Source organism: Anticarsia gemmatalis, chromosome 16 (assembly GCF_050436995.1).
Source record: "Anticarsia gemmatalis isolate Benzon Research Colony breed Stoneville strain chromosome 16, ilAntGemm2 primary, whole genome shotgun sequence".
Classification (NCBI taxonomy): domain Eukaryota; kingdom Metazoa; phylum Arthropoda; class Insecta; order Lepidoptera; family Erebidae; genus Anticarsia; species Anticarsia gemmatalis.
The window spans coordinates 2,553,596-2,572,971 of NC_134760.1; the positions used below are offsets into that span (position 1 = coordinate 2,553,596).

At 34.0% G+C, this 19,376-nt stretch overlaps 2 protein-coding genes across 7 annotated transcripts in view; one reads left to right on the forward strand and one right to left on the reverse strand.

The window, feature by feature from the left end:
* The window catches only part of Npc1a (Niemann-Pick type C-1a), a 62,723-nt gene extending 45,282 nt beyond the window's left edge, over positions 1 to 17,441 (reverse strand). For 4 of the 6 annotated variants that reach the window (XM_076124132.1, XM_076124134.1, XM_076124131.1 and 1 more), the window contains exons 1-2: positions 17,182 to 17,440; positions 3,281 to 3,400 (exon numbers count right to left, since the gene is read on the reverse strand). In XM_076124132.1, the coding sequence (XP_075980247.1) occupies positions 3,281 to 3,400; positions 17,182 to 17,262 (201 nt within the window). In that variant the 5' untranslated portion in view covers positions 17,263 to 17,440. Of the gene's footprint in view, positions 1 to 3,280; positions 3,401 to 17,181 lie in introns of all 6 variants that reach the window. The other 2 variants (XM_076124130.1, XM_076124133.1) reach the window with 1 other exon arrangement.
* A 349-nt stretch (positions 17,442 to 17,790) lies between these two features.
* LOC142979224 (uncharacterized) lies at positions 17,791 to 19,111 on the forward strand. The gene is made up of 2 exons (XM_076124038.1): positions 17,791 to 18,192; positions 18,312 to 19,111. Exons 1-2 carry the CDS (start codon positions 17,980 to 17,982, stop codon positions 18,819 to 18,821), a joined length of 723 nt encoding a protein of 240 aa, XP_075980153.1. The 5' UTR covers positions 17,791 to 17,979; the 3' UTR covers positions 18,822 to 19,111.
* The last annotated feature ends 265 nt before the right edge of the window (positions 19,112 to 19,376 follow it).

Below are 19,376 nucleotides of genomic sequence, written 5' to 3' on the forward strand. Positions count from 1 at the left end.
CAAAGAAATAATAAGCATTTAGCTTGGTATCCGCCCGAGAAATGTCGCTCAGTTGAATTGTTTTTATACCCAGACTATCGCACTGTTGGGCAAGAGCTCCCTACTGATCAAGAAGAGGTTAATGCTGTCATCTGACTGATTGAATGCCTCCGTAGCGCAGTGGTTTAGGTCACCACGCCAACACCACCGCGGCGGGAGGTCCTAGGGTTCGATTCCCACACGGAGCAATTATTTGTGCGACTCACAAATTATTGTTTCGGGTCTGGCTGTGCTTTGTGTCCGTTGTTTGCATGTTTGTAAAAGTCCTCGCGACACAAGAGCAATTCTTAATGCGGGAGTTGTCTTTTTTAATTAACTAAAAACTTGGCACTATTAAGATATTCAGTGGTTTCTGCTAAAACTTTTACTGACATTTTCGTGTTAATAACACGAAACTTAGCAATTATTCTTTGGCGAGAAACCAGATCAATGCTTACAGCTAGTTAATTCCTTTATGCTATAAAACTTGCATCCAAGGTCCAACAAATGACATCACACTGCACTTGCCACTGCACAAAGCGGCACAGCCATTGATAGCAACAATGTAAAGAGTAACAATTGTTTTTATATCACCAGATATTAACTATAAGGTCCAAGGTTAATTTTAAAGATAATCGTATGACAACTGAAGTTGTGATATGGTAAATAATGACTTTGTGGATAGCCTCCGCACGTGTGCATTATCAACTAACTGATTATGATTACTTTGCGGATTTGTTCAGGATAATATTGCTCAAAAAATAAATAAAGAATGTCTAGCCACTTCATTTAATTTTGACACTTATGACACTGCCAAATACTGACACTTATGATAGTCAAAGATACAGTACAATTTACCGTCAGTTCGGAAGGCAGGAGCGGCAAAAAGAGTTGGTAAAATTACTGATTGAATAATTAAGTTATATTTAAACATTGCTAGTTTAGAGACATCTTTAGGCATTCATCAATGATGTAATTGTTTTAACGGTGTTTAAACAAAGGTAATGACAAACAACAAATGACGCGTTTGGTCCAGAATACGTCAAACTCCTCTTACGGAGTTCATCTTTGTTACAATTATGAGGATAATTAATTAACAATTTGTGGTTTTCTTAGCTATTGTTATTTGTGAATAATTAAAGACCATATGCGTAGGTAGTTGTGTCATATATTTATAGATGTAGTTTTAGGTAAATTAATTACAACTGGAATTTTACAAACGGGGAAAACAGAGCATTTAACAAAACTATTAGACTGAAGTCTCTCAAACGTAAAATCAATAAGTGTGGAAAATTACCCTAGTACTCGGGTACTGGTTTTTTACAGATCACACAGAAAATAAAATAGAAGAACATTTTAACCAACGAAGAGTAGATTTTACAGAGCCAGACCGCTTCATTTGTCTCGATTGGTCAACAAGTATCACTAAGAGGTCATTGACCTATACCTAAATATTTACATGCCGAACTAATCACTAGACAGCAATCACAAACCACAGAGCAGCGCTTTAACCGTACAACCCCACACTACAGCCTACGTCATCATTCAATGCAGCTTACATTCCTGTGCTATTCTTGTATGCACAGGTCAAGTTCCGCATCAAAACTAGGACTTAAGTGACGTCATCGTTGCATGTGCATGCTAAATATAGCATGCACAAAGCAGCCCGCTGACCCAGTTAAGTGTCGCCCGCCCTTGATGGGGTGAACTCGGCTTTTAGATAACCGGAAAATTTAATTGTTTAACCCCCGGTTTCTGAGGTACACTAATGCCCGTGTTCTGAGTACATTTAGCGGTAGTTTATCTATTCAATAGCGTTTTTTTTTATATGAGTTTAAACGCTATTGAATAGATAAAATACCGCTAATAGTACATCAGAACCCGGGGGTTAGCGGTAGTTTATCTATTCAATAGCGTTAAAGCTCATATAAAAATGACAGTTTGAATAGATAAACTACCGCTAGATGTGTCTCAGCAACTCGGTATGAGTAATTTTGGTTCCGTATTAATAGACAATAGGACCAACGGGAAGAAATCGTTAATACCCATGTGAGTTTTCATTCCCGTTTCAACCATTGCATGGCTACGGTGAATTTTTGTGGGAACATTAGAGTCCAATAACTTAGTAGAGAACCTTGTATACAAGGTTCGCAGCTAGCGGAGGTACAAAAAATTCAGAATATAGAACATCTGCGTAAGCAAATGCAGGTAATGGTGGTGAATTTGATACAGCTTCTTTATTTAGGAAATACACGGGATTATTTGTTTTAAATTATGCATGCCAAGGCTCTCTACTTATTGGTCTATAACCATTGCACGATTATGGTGGACGTTTGCACATTAAAATACCAACACAGATTTGTCAGTGATACACAAAATAACACAATAACAAAATTGCTCATCTAAAATAGATTGGCACGGCGTCATAAGCTAAAAAACAATGCCTGTTCTATTGTTCGTACAAGTAGCAAACAATGCCTATGTAAAAATTGAGACAGGAACAATAATACACTATATTAGGTAGTGAGTAACTGTAACTATGACAATTATATTAGGTTAACGAATTTTACTATACTCGGGCCATTTCGAACTAAACTTTATCGGAGTCTCTCGCTCGCACTTACACATTGTCACATTCCTATGATCTTTTTTGATTATGACGTAGTTCGCACGTTTGTAATGGCCTGATTAAAGGTAAATAGATGCTCAAAGAATGTACTAGTATGTTGCATATATTCTTAGCCACAAAACCGACGAAAAATAAACAAGCGAAACTAACAGGTCGACTTTATAATCTCCTTGAAAGTGCAGACGCTGAGCAAAACACTTCAATTTTTTGTATCAGAGATTTAACAAATTACATTCACCGAATCTTTACAAATCTACTAGTGTTACTGTAACTGAAGTGGAAACTAGCAAAAGGACCAATTTTTCTTTAAATTTGTATCAGTAGTGTAACCTATTTTCATTAACATCATAAATTATTCTTTTTGACAAAAACCTTAAAGCCTCTTTTAGGATCCATGTTATTAGTTCGACGCGAACATTCTGCTCGAAAAAACTTCTTTTTAAAATCTCTGGCACCGCTAATTACCATGCCAAAACACATCTCTCAGGAAATTTAATTTAATTTGACACTAAGTATATTAGCAAGTTATTATAAACATCATTTTTTCCTCTAAACACCTAATAAGTAATGCAGTTACTTAATCGACGATCTTCGTTTAATTAGCAAAATCCTAGTTTAAAAAAAAGTACTTACTTTCCCAACTTCTTCTATAGGTTTAGCTGTGCCATTGTAGGAGCAGTACGTGGACTTTTCTCCTGGATTGGCACATAGGCCATACCATATACAGTGACCATCGGCTTCTGCAGACGGTACCTGGAAAAAGAAGCATTTTATAAGACATCTTCAATACGGAATAGTTTTTTGTTTGCGGTAGTAATTAATTTGCGTTAAAAAATAGACAGGTTATTGTTTAATAGTGGTTTGTAGTTTTATTAACATTTTAATGATGTATCCGTGCTAAAATGTAAAGGAAGATCTCATAACGCAAAAAAAATACAAAACGGATTTCGTTTAATTGGTTTATGATATAGAGTACATTCGCGAGAACAGTTAAATCATCAAAACAATGAATACCAACATAAAATAAAAAATAAAAAAAAATTGTATTTCTGTATTACTTATTTCACGTCTTACTAAGGTACCTTATTCTTTAAGGCATGTAGTTAAGCCTTTCAAAGCTCGACATTATTCAAAAAGGTATATAAGTACTTTCAGTTTTTATTTTCAAGGTCTCACAAGGATTTCATATTTTTTCTTTTACAAGTTATAAGCACGGTCGCCGCTTCCTCTATACTCGTATATCGCAGTCGTATGTTTACAAGTGGTATCTTGAAAACATTTATGAAGCTTTTTATTTATATTTATTTAAATTTACAATACAAACTGTCTATTTCAAATGTTGAATTTCCAGGAATACATTAAATATATTCGATCAGACTATAGTTAAACGCAAAGTGAATTCAAACCAACAAGTTTTTGATAGAACATCCATCAACTTACAAAACAGCAAATTAATTGCTAAAAGAAACATTGCACAAACATCGCATATTTCTCAACGCAAAATATATAGAACTAATGTTTTCACATATTGATTGTGAACACGCTAACTTGGCTCAACGCTCACGTACGATTGTATTAATAGATTGTATCCGTCAGTAAAGGAAATCATTTGCAACGGGTAATGACATTAACAACGTACAAACTATGATTTATTTATCATTTTAACCAATCGAAAGCATTTATTTAGCTTCCTCTTACATTTTCATAAAAAAAATTATGCAAATATACTTCTGTATAAATTTGAATAAATTTTTGGTATGTTTATACTATACATAAAGTACATAATTGTATTGATCCTTGATAAAATCATTTATGAAATGACAGCAATCTCTCTCTTTATATACTAACTTTTAGCGCCATACGCAAACATCTGTAGCGAGCTACATACACGATTTCTAAAATGGAGTAAAACAAATGACTATTTGTAAACAATCGTCGTACTGACTGCTCCTGTCTAGGAAATTACGACTGCTAAATTACGGAATTTTCTTCCAACTTTTATTCCAAGTTGTCACCCCAAGGGACAGTATTAGAAGGGACAGCTGGGAATATACCAAACAAATGAGCGAGTCAGTTTTGTTTGCAGTAAATATTGCGGAACTGAATATGTGTGTAGCAAGTCAAGAACTCATTTTCACGCTTTATATCCATAGGTCAAGAAACTGTCGGTACTTATAATATAAAGTACTACACTTGTAATATATTTTATTACTTCTTCTATTAATAAAAATAATATAGTGATTCTATATAATTGTATCTAAATCGCCCTTCTATTCTCCTTAGAATGCACCCGTATTCCATATAATCTTCTCTGTTAGGTTCGTGATGGTTCTCTGAACATATCGTATGATAATAGATAACATTTGCCGTAAATGAAGCGTTTCCGATAGTTCACAACACGCGTGGGAAGTACATCTGAATCATTGTTTATATTTAACATCTTTATTAACAGATAAAATATAATAAGGAATAGTAGATCAGAATACTATTTATTATGTAAAACATCTATTTTCATATCACTTACATACCCTGAGAGCACTGAGTGTGTAATTTATGCCAATTTTTAGAATTGGTTTTTGGTATAGGAATGAATAGTGTGATTGGGGTTGCCCCCATCGCAACAAGGAACTAATAGTCAGGAAGGAAGTCTTTTTTTGTAGAATCACCGTATAGGCTACTCAATAGTGAAATTATCGGCAGTCTTGTTCACAAACAAAACATGATTTCTCTACTTTCTCTCCAGCTTACGCGTTATCAAACTGCATGTTGAGGCCTTTCTCTATTCAATAATGTTGACGATTTTTAATATATCAGATGAATTTTGTACCGGTCTGAAACGTAAAGGGAATATATTTCTCATAGGTCTGCGCTTGTTATGCCAAAAGATTCAAGCGGCAGTACATAAAAAAAAACACAGTTTTTCGTCGTTTATAGAATTCAGTCTCATTCAAAATGACGGGTACATAACCAAACTCCGAGCTACTGATCAGAAGACCCCAAAAGGAATTGAAAAAATGCAATAGCACCTTAGCTCACTCGGAATTCGAATCTGAAACCTTAAATTCTGCAGTCATATGCTATGCTCGTACCTACACCTAAAGTACCGCCGAGGTGGAATTTGAAGTAGATATAAACATTATTACCACTCTTTTCCTTCCGTACAACAGTAACTACATAACTAAAAGTAGTAAACAAGAAATTGTTATGGCATAACAAAACCGACGGAGTTGCCAACTATGTTCTAAGGTAGTACATGTGCCGTGCAACGCTCAGCTATTAATAAACTCTTACAAATCATGCCCTGGAACTGCGTCATGACGATAAACAATTAAACATTATAGTTATGTACTTTGTACTAGTGTTACTACTAAGTTAAGAAAATGTTAGGAATATAAGAATTGCAGATAAAAAAATGTTAGTTATGGGAGCGTAAAATACGTTTTTAAAGAAGTTAAACAGACAAATCTTTACGTGTTCCATAAGAAAACTCAAAAGATATCTTGTCAGTGCGAATTATACTGAGTTGTTTAACCTACAGTTTTAATTCAGTTCCTTAAAATATGAATATGCAAATAAGAACATGCTACAACATCTATGGAATGTGGATGAAGCAAAGTCCGTAAAGACTGTAGCCCGAAGCAATACACCCTTCTTATATTCTTACGGGAATCAAGATTTGATACAATATATGAAATAGTTTTAAAAATCACAAGTCCAGTTTGGTGACACGTGAATTGAGTACTGCAATAAAAATATTGGCAAACTCATCGCTTTCGAGTGAAGTAAACGATTACATGGAATTTGGCGATTATAGTCCAGTTTTATCGTTATATTGACTAAAATCAATAAAATGTAAGAATATTCTGGACCGAATGACGTTACTACCGCCTGATGTTATTAATGGCAACATTTCATGAATATCGAATCATTATCCATTAAGCCAACTGGAAACAAACTTTCGTAATTAATTAAATAACAGTTCGCTTTGTTCGCAACTTCGTTCGCGGAACAAGCAAAATATTTTCATTGAATTATATAATTGAAAGCCTTCTTTACCCAATTCGAGGGATTACAGATTATAATAAAATATCCTCAATTCTTTACTTTCATTTTCCTATATAACCAGAATTTCATCCGGCTTTAATCCTCCCAACATATTAGTTTGGATACAGATATATAAACTCAACACATTATTTTTCTATCGATATCTGCTAATATGACGAAAGTACCAAAATTTCCTCTAAATCCTCGTGAAAGATACAAAAGAAAAGACGCAAATATTCAAATGGTGAAACGTCAATGTAAAAATAATGGTCATCGTATAGGTATTTGTAATTCAATGGAATAGAACGGATGTTGGTGACGTTAGAATATCATTGAAAGGACAGCCTGAATGCCTGACACGCGCATATGGGACATCGGATTACTGGAGAAAGATTCTATAAATACACACACTATTTGGATGAAACGACATACAATTTGGTATGACAAACACGCCCGTATTCCCCGAAGGAAGTCATATTTTGCCATGTTATGTTTTCCGTAGTATATAATAGGGAGAGATCTAGTTTGGACGGGTAATGGCAATTTGTACACCGGGGATACTTTCAAACTGTTCGTTTAGTTTCCAAATAGGTATTTGAAGTTTGTACTCAAATCTGTACTTTTATGAGCAGCGATTACATAAGTTGTTATAAGAGTATGTGAGCAATCGGGCAAATGATAGCAACTCTATCGAGACTAATTTTCTTTTTGGTCCCCCAAAACGACAATTCCTATGATTTTACGAAGTTTTATCATGCCAATGTTTAAAGGTAATATAAATAAGGCTTTCTTTATTCTACAGGCAAAGAAACTAAAGCATTCATATGTAATTCATTCCATCTGTTTGTCTTCGCTGAATTGGGTGAAAACAAAAAAAACTGTAAACAGCCATTACATAGTCATGAAATAAAGATTTTGACTTCATAATATCCGAATAACTAAAAAAAACAGTTTCTCATTACTTAATCATACAAAATAAGTCGACATGATACTGGCCACCATACATATAACATTGACTTCAGAATTCACAGTCCACCATTAATATTTAAGACTAAAACCGTTTTAGTATTCATAAACAAATTTTGACCCGATATCGTGTTTTTTTTCCTGAATGACAACGGAATAACGGTTCAGTTTCTGATTATTCAGATACAGTTACATCAGCATAATATCTTTCAGTGATATTGCTATTTTTTTCAATGTTATATTTCTATAGAAATAACTTGACGATATTATAAAAAGGTTCGCCTATAGAAGAGACACTAATTCTGATTGAAAGACATTCTATCAACGACAAAGAACAGACTTAGCAATTTCTTCTGAAGAAAATTCGAGTCCTGTTTTAAAAAAACTGTCGGATAATAGCTATCAGCATTCTACTACAACAATAAACTCGCAATTCATTTAGATTAGAACTTTTAGGTACAGGTTCTATGACCGAGTAGTACCCTGAATACTGCGTCGTCAAAGCCTCCGGTTCTTTCAAGTTTTAAGTGATTGATACTACCCTTTGCTTCAAGCGTTTTGTACAAGTTCAAAGGCCTCTGAAGACGCCTACGAGCGTATAGAATGTGCTTAGATAATCATATTGTGTTTACACAAAGGAAGGCATTATCTTCCAATCCATTAAGCCCGTGCTTAGTAACTTGGGCACAAGATTAAACAGAGCCCGTATCGTATCAAACAAGTTACATAACATAGCAACATGGTAGTCAGATCTCGTAACATGTTTTGAAATAGAACAAGATGTATCATAACTTGATTCAACGCTATTAACGTCTGCTGTAACCCCCAAGGTAAAGAACGTAGCAATAAAATATTATGGCGAAAACTAGTTAACTGATAGTAAGGACTAGTTGTCGTGTTAACTAGTTCAATTAGAAGTAGTTGGTACAAGCGTTGGATGAAGAATTGTTTGATCAAACATTTGGCGAATGCTAGAATAAATCAATACTTCTGTCGCGAGAACTACGTTTTAGGGAGCTCCGTTTTAGTCTGCCGTTCAGCTTTAAGACTAAAAAAAGAACCGAACATTTTTTTTGAAAATCGAAACTATGAGACGGTTGTAGTTTTAAGTTTAAAGCAGCAAGGTTTTCTGAAGATGCAATTTATCTGTATTTCATACACAATACATAAGTAAATGGGCAACATATTTACAAAGTTATGTGAATATTTTAGCCAATGTTTAAGACCGCAATACTCCAAGGTCTTACAGAAGCCTGTACACTGTACAGTGTAGTTCATCTCTGTTATCGATCCACTCGACTACTTTTAAGTCATTAAACTCAGTTTGTAATGGCTTCTGGGCGGTCGATAACGATGCTTCATTACGATTATATGACTAACCAAATTAATATTAATTCTATATGTTTATTTAAGAGTCATCAGTCTGAGTAACGACTCATATTTTATTTAGATTTATAGGTACCTACTAACCTTCCAAGTTTATGGTTTGAACCTGATTTATGGACATAGTTCTATATAATATAGAAATTCAATAAATAATAAGTCTCTGTATTATGTGGATGTCGCGGAAAAATTCATATAATTATCTAATCTTTAGTTTCCAAAGTATTTTCGTATCATTTCTTTGTTCTAAAATAATGCGACACTACTATAATAATATGCGTGAAAAATCTAATTATCAATCTAAGCCGATTATAAAATAGTTACAAACAAAATCTGTTTTGATAAACAACGACACTGCGCACTTTCCAACCATCCATCAATATTTCAATACAAGATTGGACATACAAAGGCTCATTACAAAATCGATAGAGGCGGGTCTAAGTTCGAACAAATTATGTACACTTTAAAACAGCATTTTGTCACAGAAATATACCATACATACTTAAAATCACGCCTTCTTTCCATAGGGGTAGGCAGAGAGTATCATTTTACTATTGTTTATGAGTAAAAGAAACTTAACACCATACATCTCGATCAGTCAATGATTCATCTTTGACACGAGCTAAAGGGCCTAGTCCACGTGACTTGTATTACTCAAACATCAGGGAAGAATATTAACAACAACAATATAATAAGCTTTTCCGTAACTGACTGACGGACAACGCACAGCCGAAACTACTAAGCGTAGAAAGTTGAATTTGATATGAAGATTCCTTAGGATGTGTAGAGGAGGATTAAAGTATTTCTAGAAATTCCCCTCCGAAGGGGGAGAAATTCCACGCGGGAAGAACTGCATGCTAGTTCTACTATAAAAACTCAATTAAACTGTACGAAACTTTGCCCATAAGTTGTCACCACCTTGAACAAGTTTAATTCGTCTGGCCCGACTTACCGCAGATCAATATCCAGAATTCCCTTGAAATTTCCAGACATAACGAAGACCCTATTTCAATAACATTACGTGCCAACATTGTACTAATTTGAACCCCCTGTCTGGCAGTTTTACAAGGCTAAATTAACCTTTATAACGATGTAAATACGGTCTCTTTTCAATTGTTTGTTAATGTGGAAATATTTGTTACATTTGGATCAGGATTTTCCGGTTTACGTGAGTCATGGTTAAACCATGGAGTACCCTTGGACATACAAACATCGTCTTATTATAAAGTGTCACTAGATATTTTCCCGTTACAGTCTTAGGTCACAGACCCGTGGAACAGATACAATACGTAACTGAATAATTGTTTCTGCTTATGGATATCAACAGTTATTCGGAGTTTGTAAGTCTGTTTATTTTGCTACAAGTCTTGTTTACTCAATGGTATACGATTACATGATTATTACATAATGTGTTACATAAAACATATTCTATGTAGTTAATACCTGTGTCTGTGCTTGATTCAGAGGCCAAAATTTACTACGGTAAAACTAACATTCATGTACATAAATGCAATAATTTGAAATGTAAACTTCTTTATATTAAAGAAGAATTCTGTAACGTTGATAATTTCCACAAAAAGGCTGTTATCATATAAACGTTCAGATTTGGGTAGTTACCAAATATTGTGAAATCATCTCGAAAACGGAAATTAGTCATATGTAACATTAGATAATTTATTACTGTCAAATTTTTTTTGGTAAACTACAAATGGATAAAGTCATGACTAAACCTCTTCTTATCACTAAACTATTGTTATTTAACTAGCGGATGTACGAACGGGATAATACCCAAAAACAGGAAACCTAGCATAACTGTAGTAGGCTACAGAAATAATAATCTTACAATGTGAAATTGTTTAAATGTTAACAATAGAGCGGAATAGTACGATAGGTGTAACGAAATTGATAACTGTGTTGAAGGTTTTTTTTCATTTAACAATCCTAGAAAACTCGCGTGATGTTTTTCATTAACAAACTTCGTATGAAAACAAAAGATAAAACAATATTGGCTACATCGACATCTATACAAAAATGGTCGCGAACTCACAAATTATCATGCTACATACATTTGACGCAACCTACAGCCCAATTCTGTCGGGAACACGTGAAAAAAATGATTCAACATTTCTTCGTTGACCTCCAAATCGCGCCAAGGTCCTCCGGAGTATCCCGAATTATGCATGATATATGACCGACGGAATTAAACATAAACTTGGACGTCCGCTGCGCCTCCCCGCGACGCAATCGATATATGCAGCGCACCAATAAGGTTGCCGCCTCAAGACATCCACACAACTCTTAATAACGATGACCTCAGTGCAAGGAGGATGTTTATTTACCGCACCGATACTGGGGCACTAAATAAATTAGAATCGAATTAATATTTAGTGCCAAGTTAATGGAATGCTAACAACTTCCAGTTTTCTCGCACATGGAATATTACGTTGCTGCGCATAAAATGATCTCAGTGTGTGTGCAGCTTACGGGGATTTAAAAAAATCTGATAAGAAACTGTATAAGAACGTGTGCCGGTACGTGAAACAAGTTGCTAATTAAATAAATGTGCGAATGTCAGGTAAAGCAAACGTGTTTGTATCTGAACGTCACAAAAGAAGAAAATCAAACGGAGGTGTGCTTTAAACCGGCTTTGGCACAAACTTGTTAATGTCAAACTCTTACAACTTATAACAACACACATGATTGTTGAATTCTAACATAACAAGAAACCGAAAGCAATTAAAATAAACGATGAAGACGAGCTAGTGTTTTGACGTCAAAACGGAAGCAAATGAAAATCCAAACTTTAAAAACAAGCAAAAATAATACTTGTACCGCTAGAATACGAAATGTTTTACGTTAACGGCAGTCTTACACACGAGTTAGTTACACTTCTTAACATTTCCACAACAACTTCAAAGGCTTCAGCAATTAAGAGCATTATTTTCTCGCGAACCGTCGCAGTCGCCTTGACTGGGTGGTAATAAGGAAAACGATGCTAATTAGTATGTGGCTCATGCACGCATGACGCCGAAGTACGGCCGCGAACCTTGAGGCGTTCGCAGCGCAATCGCGTCCGTCATGCACCGGCCACGCATTGACATGACATCGTATGACATCCAATATGGGGAGACCTTCGAGAAGGGGCTTGAATACATTTCGCTTATCGATTTGAGGACTGCAAACCGTTGGTTACATTGCTTATAGTTTGCTTTTTTAAACCGTTTACAGGAAGCATTTGCTATCTCTGTTGATATCAAACGATAGGTCATGCAACTACAACGAATATGAATATGTATTATTTCCTAAGTAGCTTTCTCGTTCAATATGCATGTTGTCAAGCATTATTTAATGCAAATGATTACCAAACTTATTCATACAAAAATGTAAGCTGCTAAAATATTGCCGTGGTAAAATTTATAATTAGAATCAAAACCAGTTATAAATAACAAGTCAAATATAATTGAGCATCGTTTTACTAATTCGTATCGTGAGATTAATTTGTCATGACAACAGAGTGTTGTTATAACTCGGCTTCGTTCTGGAAGTTTCCATCAAAATATTAGTTAATAAACTCGGAAGTTTCGTATATAAATTGTATATGACAAGGATTACTAGCTTATAAAGGTATTGTCCCTTCCGTAAGTTTAGCGTAAACCAAGGTCATGCGTGATGTTTCCAACATTTTATTTGCAACCATGAGCGATCGTTAATCATTAAATCACTAACACCCAGAAATATACGAAGAGAACTAAATATAACAATTCGTAGGTGTTCTACCGTTGTAATAGAATTTTATGGAACATAATTCTTTCTATCCTTTCATGTTTCGCTCGTATTAACGTGAAACAAACGCGGGACAGGAAAGATGCAATTTACTCGCCCGCAGCAACTTAATAAACTGTAATCTGTTCACAATTGAATAAACAATGAAAAGCGAGTAAGTGCCGATAAACTTTATCAAATACTAGCTGACCCGGCGAACTTCGTACCGCCTAAAATATGCAAAATTAAATGTCTAGTTTTCAATATTTCTGAGAGATTTTGTTAATATTTTTTTCCGTAAGAACCTTCTCCTAATAATAACAAATACAACACAAAAACAATTAGTAAAATCGGCCGAGCTATTCACGCGTAATGCCGTGACCAAGGAAAACGGGTTTCATTTTTTCTGCCTAGACTTTGTTCTGCCTGAATTCGAAGCCCAATGGCAGAGTTAGAAATGTTACGACTTTTACAACATCATAATATCTCAACAAATTTTGACAATACCCCAATGAATTAGACATTAAATCATCCTTATGAATCACTCTATCTACTCATGAGAATCTGTGTAGAAGTTTTAAAATTCGGACGAACAGTCAGATGTGGCAAGGGCCTGTTCCATTTGATGTTTACAGACAATATTGGTACAGGAATGCGTAATCTAAGGTACAAACTCCACAGATAAACTTATCAGACGCTTTGTAATCGTTTGGGAAAAGAACCGTTTATTATGAACAATACAAATGAATCACATAAGTTTACTAGATAATGCCATTAGAGCGCAAATAGGTGCAATGTGCAGGCAGACAATAACCTTCATACACAATTAAGTGTCAGCCTAGTCTTTCTTCCAAACTATGTTGGAGTCGGCTTCCAGTCTCACCGGATGCAGCAGAGTACCTGTATTTATTTACATAGAGTGGCTGCCTATCTGACCTTCACAACCCAGTATACTGATTTATAACACGATACCCTTTGGTAAGGCTGATTGTCAGACTTTCAAGCTTCTGACTACTGTTAACGACTATCATAACGTTAACGACTGTCGTAGATCTTTTGAAAATGACAGCCGGGACCCACAAATTAACGTGCCTTCTGAAACACGGAGGAACTATGACTAAGATGGTCACCCATCCACAGAACAACCTCGGCAAGCATGGCTTAACCTCAGAGATCGATCCGCGCGGTTATAGTTAACTAAGCCACAAGCTCTCTCATATACATAATTAAGTATAGTTACATAAAGGAGCCTCACAGAGACAGTTAAGCTTGATTCAGTATCAATTGACAGAGGCACATCAGTTATTGGTATAAATTAATCTTAATTGAACCATTTGAGCTTTCTGATTGACATACATCAACATGCGGTAGCACTATTTAAGGATATTCGAGAATAGGGATGCCAAGTACCAATTAACTATTGAGGAAGCTTTATTCATTGTATTTATTCCCCTCTGTTAATGGACAGTTACATTGGTTAAAACGTACATTCATGTATAAAATCACGCCGTTTTCCCATAGGAATAGGTGGAGACCAAAGGATGATCCTTACAAACTTCCCTTGCCACATTGGCTATGGAAAATATAAAGACATAATATGAAAAAGTAGTTTAAAGGTTCTGGATTAAGAGAGACACAAATACTGTTACCAGAGTTCCTTTAGTATTTAAAAACTAACTTTTCAAGAGATAACCATTACTTATCAAGACAACAAATACATTTATTTTGTTTAACTCTCCTAAATGAGCCAAACATTTGTCTAACAATAATGTTTGCCTCAACCCTTTACAAATTCATATTCAGTAAAGGTCACAAAGAACTAGTAGAATGACGAAAATTCTGGAAAATTCCATCAATTTAGACAGGCATATTAATACATGCTGGCCAAAATGACCAGAGTGATCATTTGGTCATTGTTCTAGAATATTAAAGTAGGTTATTAAATCTTATGCAATGGAATTGAAACCATTTGCCACAAACAAAACAGGATATCTCTAGTTTCTAAATAGATATAGATTATTTTAAGATAAGTGACAGACAGAAATAACATTCAAATGAAATGGATACGATTTTTAATTAATGTGAGAAAATTGTGTTTATAGAACTGCACTTTAAATTAATTTATTTTGTCATAGGTAGGTTAATCAAATAAACCTAGTCTTTTCCAACTATATTGGAGTTGGCTTCCAGTTTTACTGGATGCAGTAGAATACCAGTATTTTACATTGACATATTATTATGTAGTTCTGACACATTGATGTAGTTACCTGAGTAATACAATCAGTAAGTATGCTAATTAATTATGATATTTATTTATTTAATTAGTATGCTTTATACTAGTTAGTTTCATATAAAGACAAAGTTATGAAACATCTATGAAGTACTTACATAGGTATCTACTGTGCTAGAAAATTATTTACCTTATAAAATTATAATTAAATACCTTAGCAGTGGACATTCCAGAAGGTAATGCATATTAAGTAAGGAACTGAGTATAGCATTACTCATTTTAACATCATCTAATAAGCTATAAACAGCTACAGGAATATATTTTTTAATGGTTCTTCACCAATAGATAGTGTGATTCTCTAAAGAGGTTTTAAAGCATATTTTTTAAATGTAAATATGGTGTAACTACAGAAAAGCAGGGACTGGCTGGTAGTACATGAATAAAAAATAACTAAATCATCTCACAAAAAGATTTGATGTTAAAATTTTTAAGATAAATAAAAAATCATGTATTCATTGAACAAATTTGTTAACATGGCCATAAAACTATTTATTAAGAAACTAATACTGTTATCTGGTATAATTAACTGTTGTATGATAACAATTAGAAGAACATAACAATTTGTTTATGTAACCAATGTTTACATAAACACAGTGATGTGATTTATTTCATGTACAGACAACAATGATGTCTATTTTACCTGTTATATCTAGGCATTGTTATTTATTAACTAGGAACCTAGTTAGCTGGGTTTTGGAATGTGTATAGACTCAAAATTGGTTATTACTGTAACTAGCCTTCCTGTATGAGAAGATGTATGGATGTGAATGAAGCAAGGGAAGTTTGTAAAGATCATACCCATTGGCATTCTCTGTCTACAGGAAGAAGGCTTGATTTTTAAGTATGCATTTATATTGTATGTATGTAAATTCATCATAAAGCCAAAATCATAATTCATGATTCTAATTTTCTTACTTAGTTTTATTAATCTGTATGGGTAGGTTCCTAATTAATTTTTTTCATAAAACTGAAGTTAGTTTACAAAGAATTTGAAAGAAATATTTCTGAGGAAATATTATTTTACCGCAACACAAGCAGAACATACAGCACTGGAGTATCAACAAAGTGCTATATTAAAAATAAAATTACACATATTTACTCATATCATTAACCTCTAAATACTTCAAAAGATAGCAAATGTTAAATCACAAATATACCTTATAATATCAGTAATAAGTGCTATAATTGATTGTCTGATACATTTCCTAGTTGTGATCACCTGATTTCTGAATAACAATGAAGACGTGTTATCAGTCAACACCTGAAGTTTGCGTACCGCAAATTACGTTATCAACCTTTCTATTTATTACTGGATTAATCAGATTGTTAATCGCATGTAGTTATAGTCTAAAATATATCTGTCTCATACACAAGGACTTAAATTTTAAATTTCTCATGGTGATTATAGTATGTAAGAACCCACAGAGATTTTTCTTTATGAACAATTCAAAATATTTAGTTTTTTTTTAAATATTGAGGGCTTTTGTTTGCCCTTGTCCAATAACTATGGAAAGGTATACTTTTAATAATGAAGCTATGTGGCAATGGAAACATTGGCTTGATAGGAAAGAAAAAGAGCTTTTTATAGTTTTAGCTTAGAACTTTTGTTTACATGGTTTATTGACGAATTAACTTAGTTTCACTGCTTATTTAGTGTTCAAATATAAGGATTAAAACAATAATATAAGTCAGATTAATAACAATGAGTTTCAGCTACATTACTGAATACTAACTATGCTGCAACTCAATATAATTGGCATTGAGTTGACAAAGCATAATGTTAATCTGAGACAAGTTTTTTTTTAATGAGAATAACTCCATTATCTGGTAATTTTAATTTAGCAACCGTAAATGCTTGAAATAATTGAGGAATAAACAAAAGTAGAACAAAAGACATAAAAATATTCCATGAAATCCAGTGAAACCTTGATCGATGATGTCGGTAAATAATAAAACGATTATAGGCTTCGCACAAACGGCGTAAAATGCCTCCCGAGATCGTTAGACCGAACAGTGTAGAAACAACCACTATTACATTGGTAGACTTATTAGCGCGGAACAAAGAAATTGTAACAAATAATACACTTACGTGTTCTGCTAGTTGTAAAATAAGTAGACACTTCAAGAAGAAGGGTAGATATCGATGCAAAAATCCTCGATCACCGGCCATTTTCCACACTTTGGTATTAAGAATCAATTTTCTAAACACTATTATTTGTCATATCATAATTTCACGAATTAAGATACGCCCTATGCTAATGATTACACGAATTAAATATTTCAAGTGGCGCACTTTACTTCCACTACATTCGGTGGATGAATGAGTGTCAGTTTCACAATCGACAAAAAATATAAAACACAAAATGGCCGGCTGACGTCAAGAGATTGTAGTTGTATTGCTAGACTGAATAATTTGTAACATTTGATTATTCTTGTTTAAAGATTAGGTACTTATTAAGCTCTCGGTTGATTTGTAAATGGCGATTGATGAAAGTAAATTAAGTATTGAAGTATTATTTGTTCTTAAAATATCATGTGAAAATAAAACAAAAGACTGATAGTCAAATCCATATTTTTATTATGTAGCATTTCATAACACATAAACTATGCTAAGTTGACAGCATAAAACACTTGCTATCTCTGTTTATTTCATGAAAATCAGCGAGAGAAAAAAACAGATACGTCAAATCAAAGGAAAATGTCATTGTAGTTTTTCTGTATTTATTTACGTTTTCGTGTTGGAGCTATTGTAAACAGTTTTTATGAGATAAACATTGTATTTCTTATTGACACAGTGACTGTAATAAGTAAAACTTAAAACTATTGCACATAGATAAGTAAACCACAGGCAAAATGCTTCGGCAATGTCGTTCTAATTAGGTTTCGTATGATGGATGGAAACAAAAGACAAAGAGGCGTTTATGTAACTGCTAGACAAAAGAAGAAGCTGCTGGAATTCATAACAAAGCACCCTGAGCTAATATCATGTAAAGTAACTCAAGACTTTAACTACAGGGACTCTCAGAAGTTATGGGTCAGCATTGCTAATGAATGCAATTCAATACCGGGAGCGAGGAAAACCTGGAGACAATGGAGAAAAGTAAATAGCATTTCTAAGACTAATAATTATTTATGTAAACAATAAACATAAGACAACTACGTAGACTCACTTTTGGACATAACATTTTTGATTTTTTAAACTGTTCTTTCATATTATAGACATGGCAAGATTTGCGGTCAAAAACAAAGAAGCGGCACGCGGAACGCAATGGTGAGGTACCATCTTCAGTAGTACTACTCACGCAAGCAGAGCAAGAGGCACTAGGCTTAAAAGATGTATCATCAACTTCAAACTATCAGGAAAACACAGAATTTGTCTCCTCTGACACACTGGAACAAGATAACATTGCAGAAAGTTTCAATAACGATGAGGATTCTAATGCTTCATACAGTGAACCACCAGACACACCACCAGAAGAAAAAGTATTCACACATCCAATTGAAGACATCAGTAACATGAGCAATCATAAAAACAACAGTCGGGACAGTAAACATTCTAGTGATTGTGTGTTCAATTGCAATATGCTTGCAAAGCAGGAACAACGAAAAATACAAATAAAGGAAGACTACTTGAGTTTCAAGAAAGATTACTTGAGACAGAAGTTAAAACTGTTGAAAGAACAGACTGAAGCTTTAAAAACGATTGCTAAAGAGCTTTGCAACAAATAGTGGCAATCCGGGAAGCTATGGCAATGTTTTGTACATTAAATATGTGAAATATCTCACTGACTCAGGGGCTGTTTTATAACTGTGATCAAAAAGTTCCTGGTGAAAACCAAGTAGGATAAAGCTGATGGAATAAGATATAAAATGTTGTCATCATTATAAAACAAAAGTACAATACTCAATTCCTCAATGGTATGGAAAGATCTCAATTGCCTCATCTTATTTTACCAATAAACAGGAAAGTCACTAGACGTAGTTGATTACTGCAATAGATGTGTATTATGTTTACTTTATCATATTAAAGTAGAATAAATGTATAGGTTCATAATAAATGTAAGATGTTAATTAATTACACAATTATAAGGAATCAGTACGTCTTTGTATAAATTATTATCTGCAGTACCGAAGTACAGTTTATTTTTCTACCTTTCGTACAGTTCAAATACTAAACCTGAAGTTTACTACAAGAAAAGTCTGATCGAAAAACTGTTTTCGGAGAATCTTATAGCCGTGTTTTTTATTTATGGTAACAAAAGGCGCGTTCCCTACTAATTTCAT

Coding starts and splice junctions, on each gene's coding strand:
- LOC142979224 (XM_076124038.1), top strand. CDS start 17,980: ATGATGGATGGAAACAAAAGACAAAGAGGCGTTTATGTAACTGCTAGA. Junction 18,193..18,311: donor CCTGGAGACAATGGAGAAAA/GTAAATAGCATT, acceptor TTCATATTATAG/ACATGGCAAGATTTGCGGTC.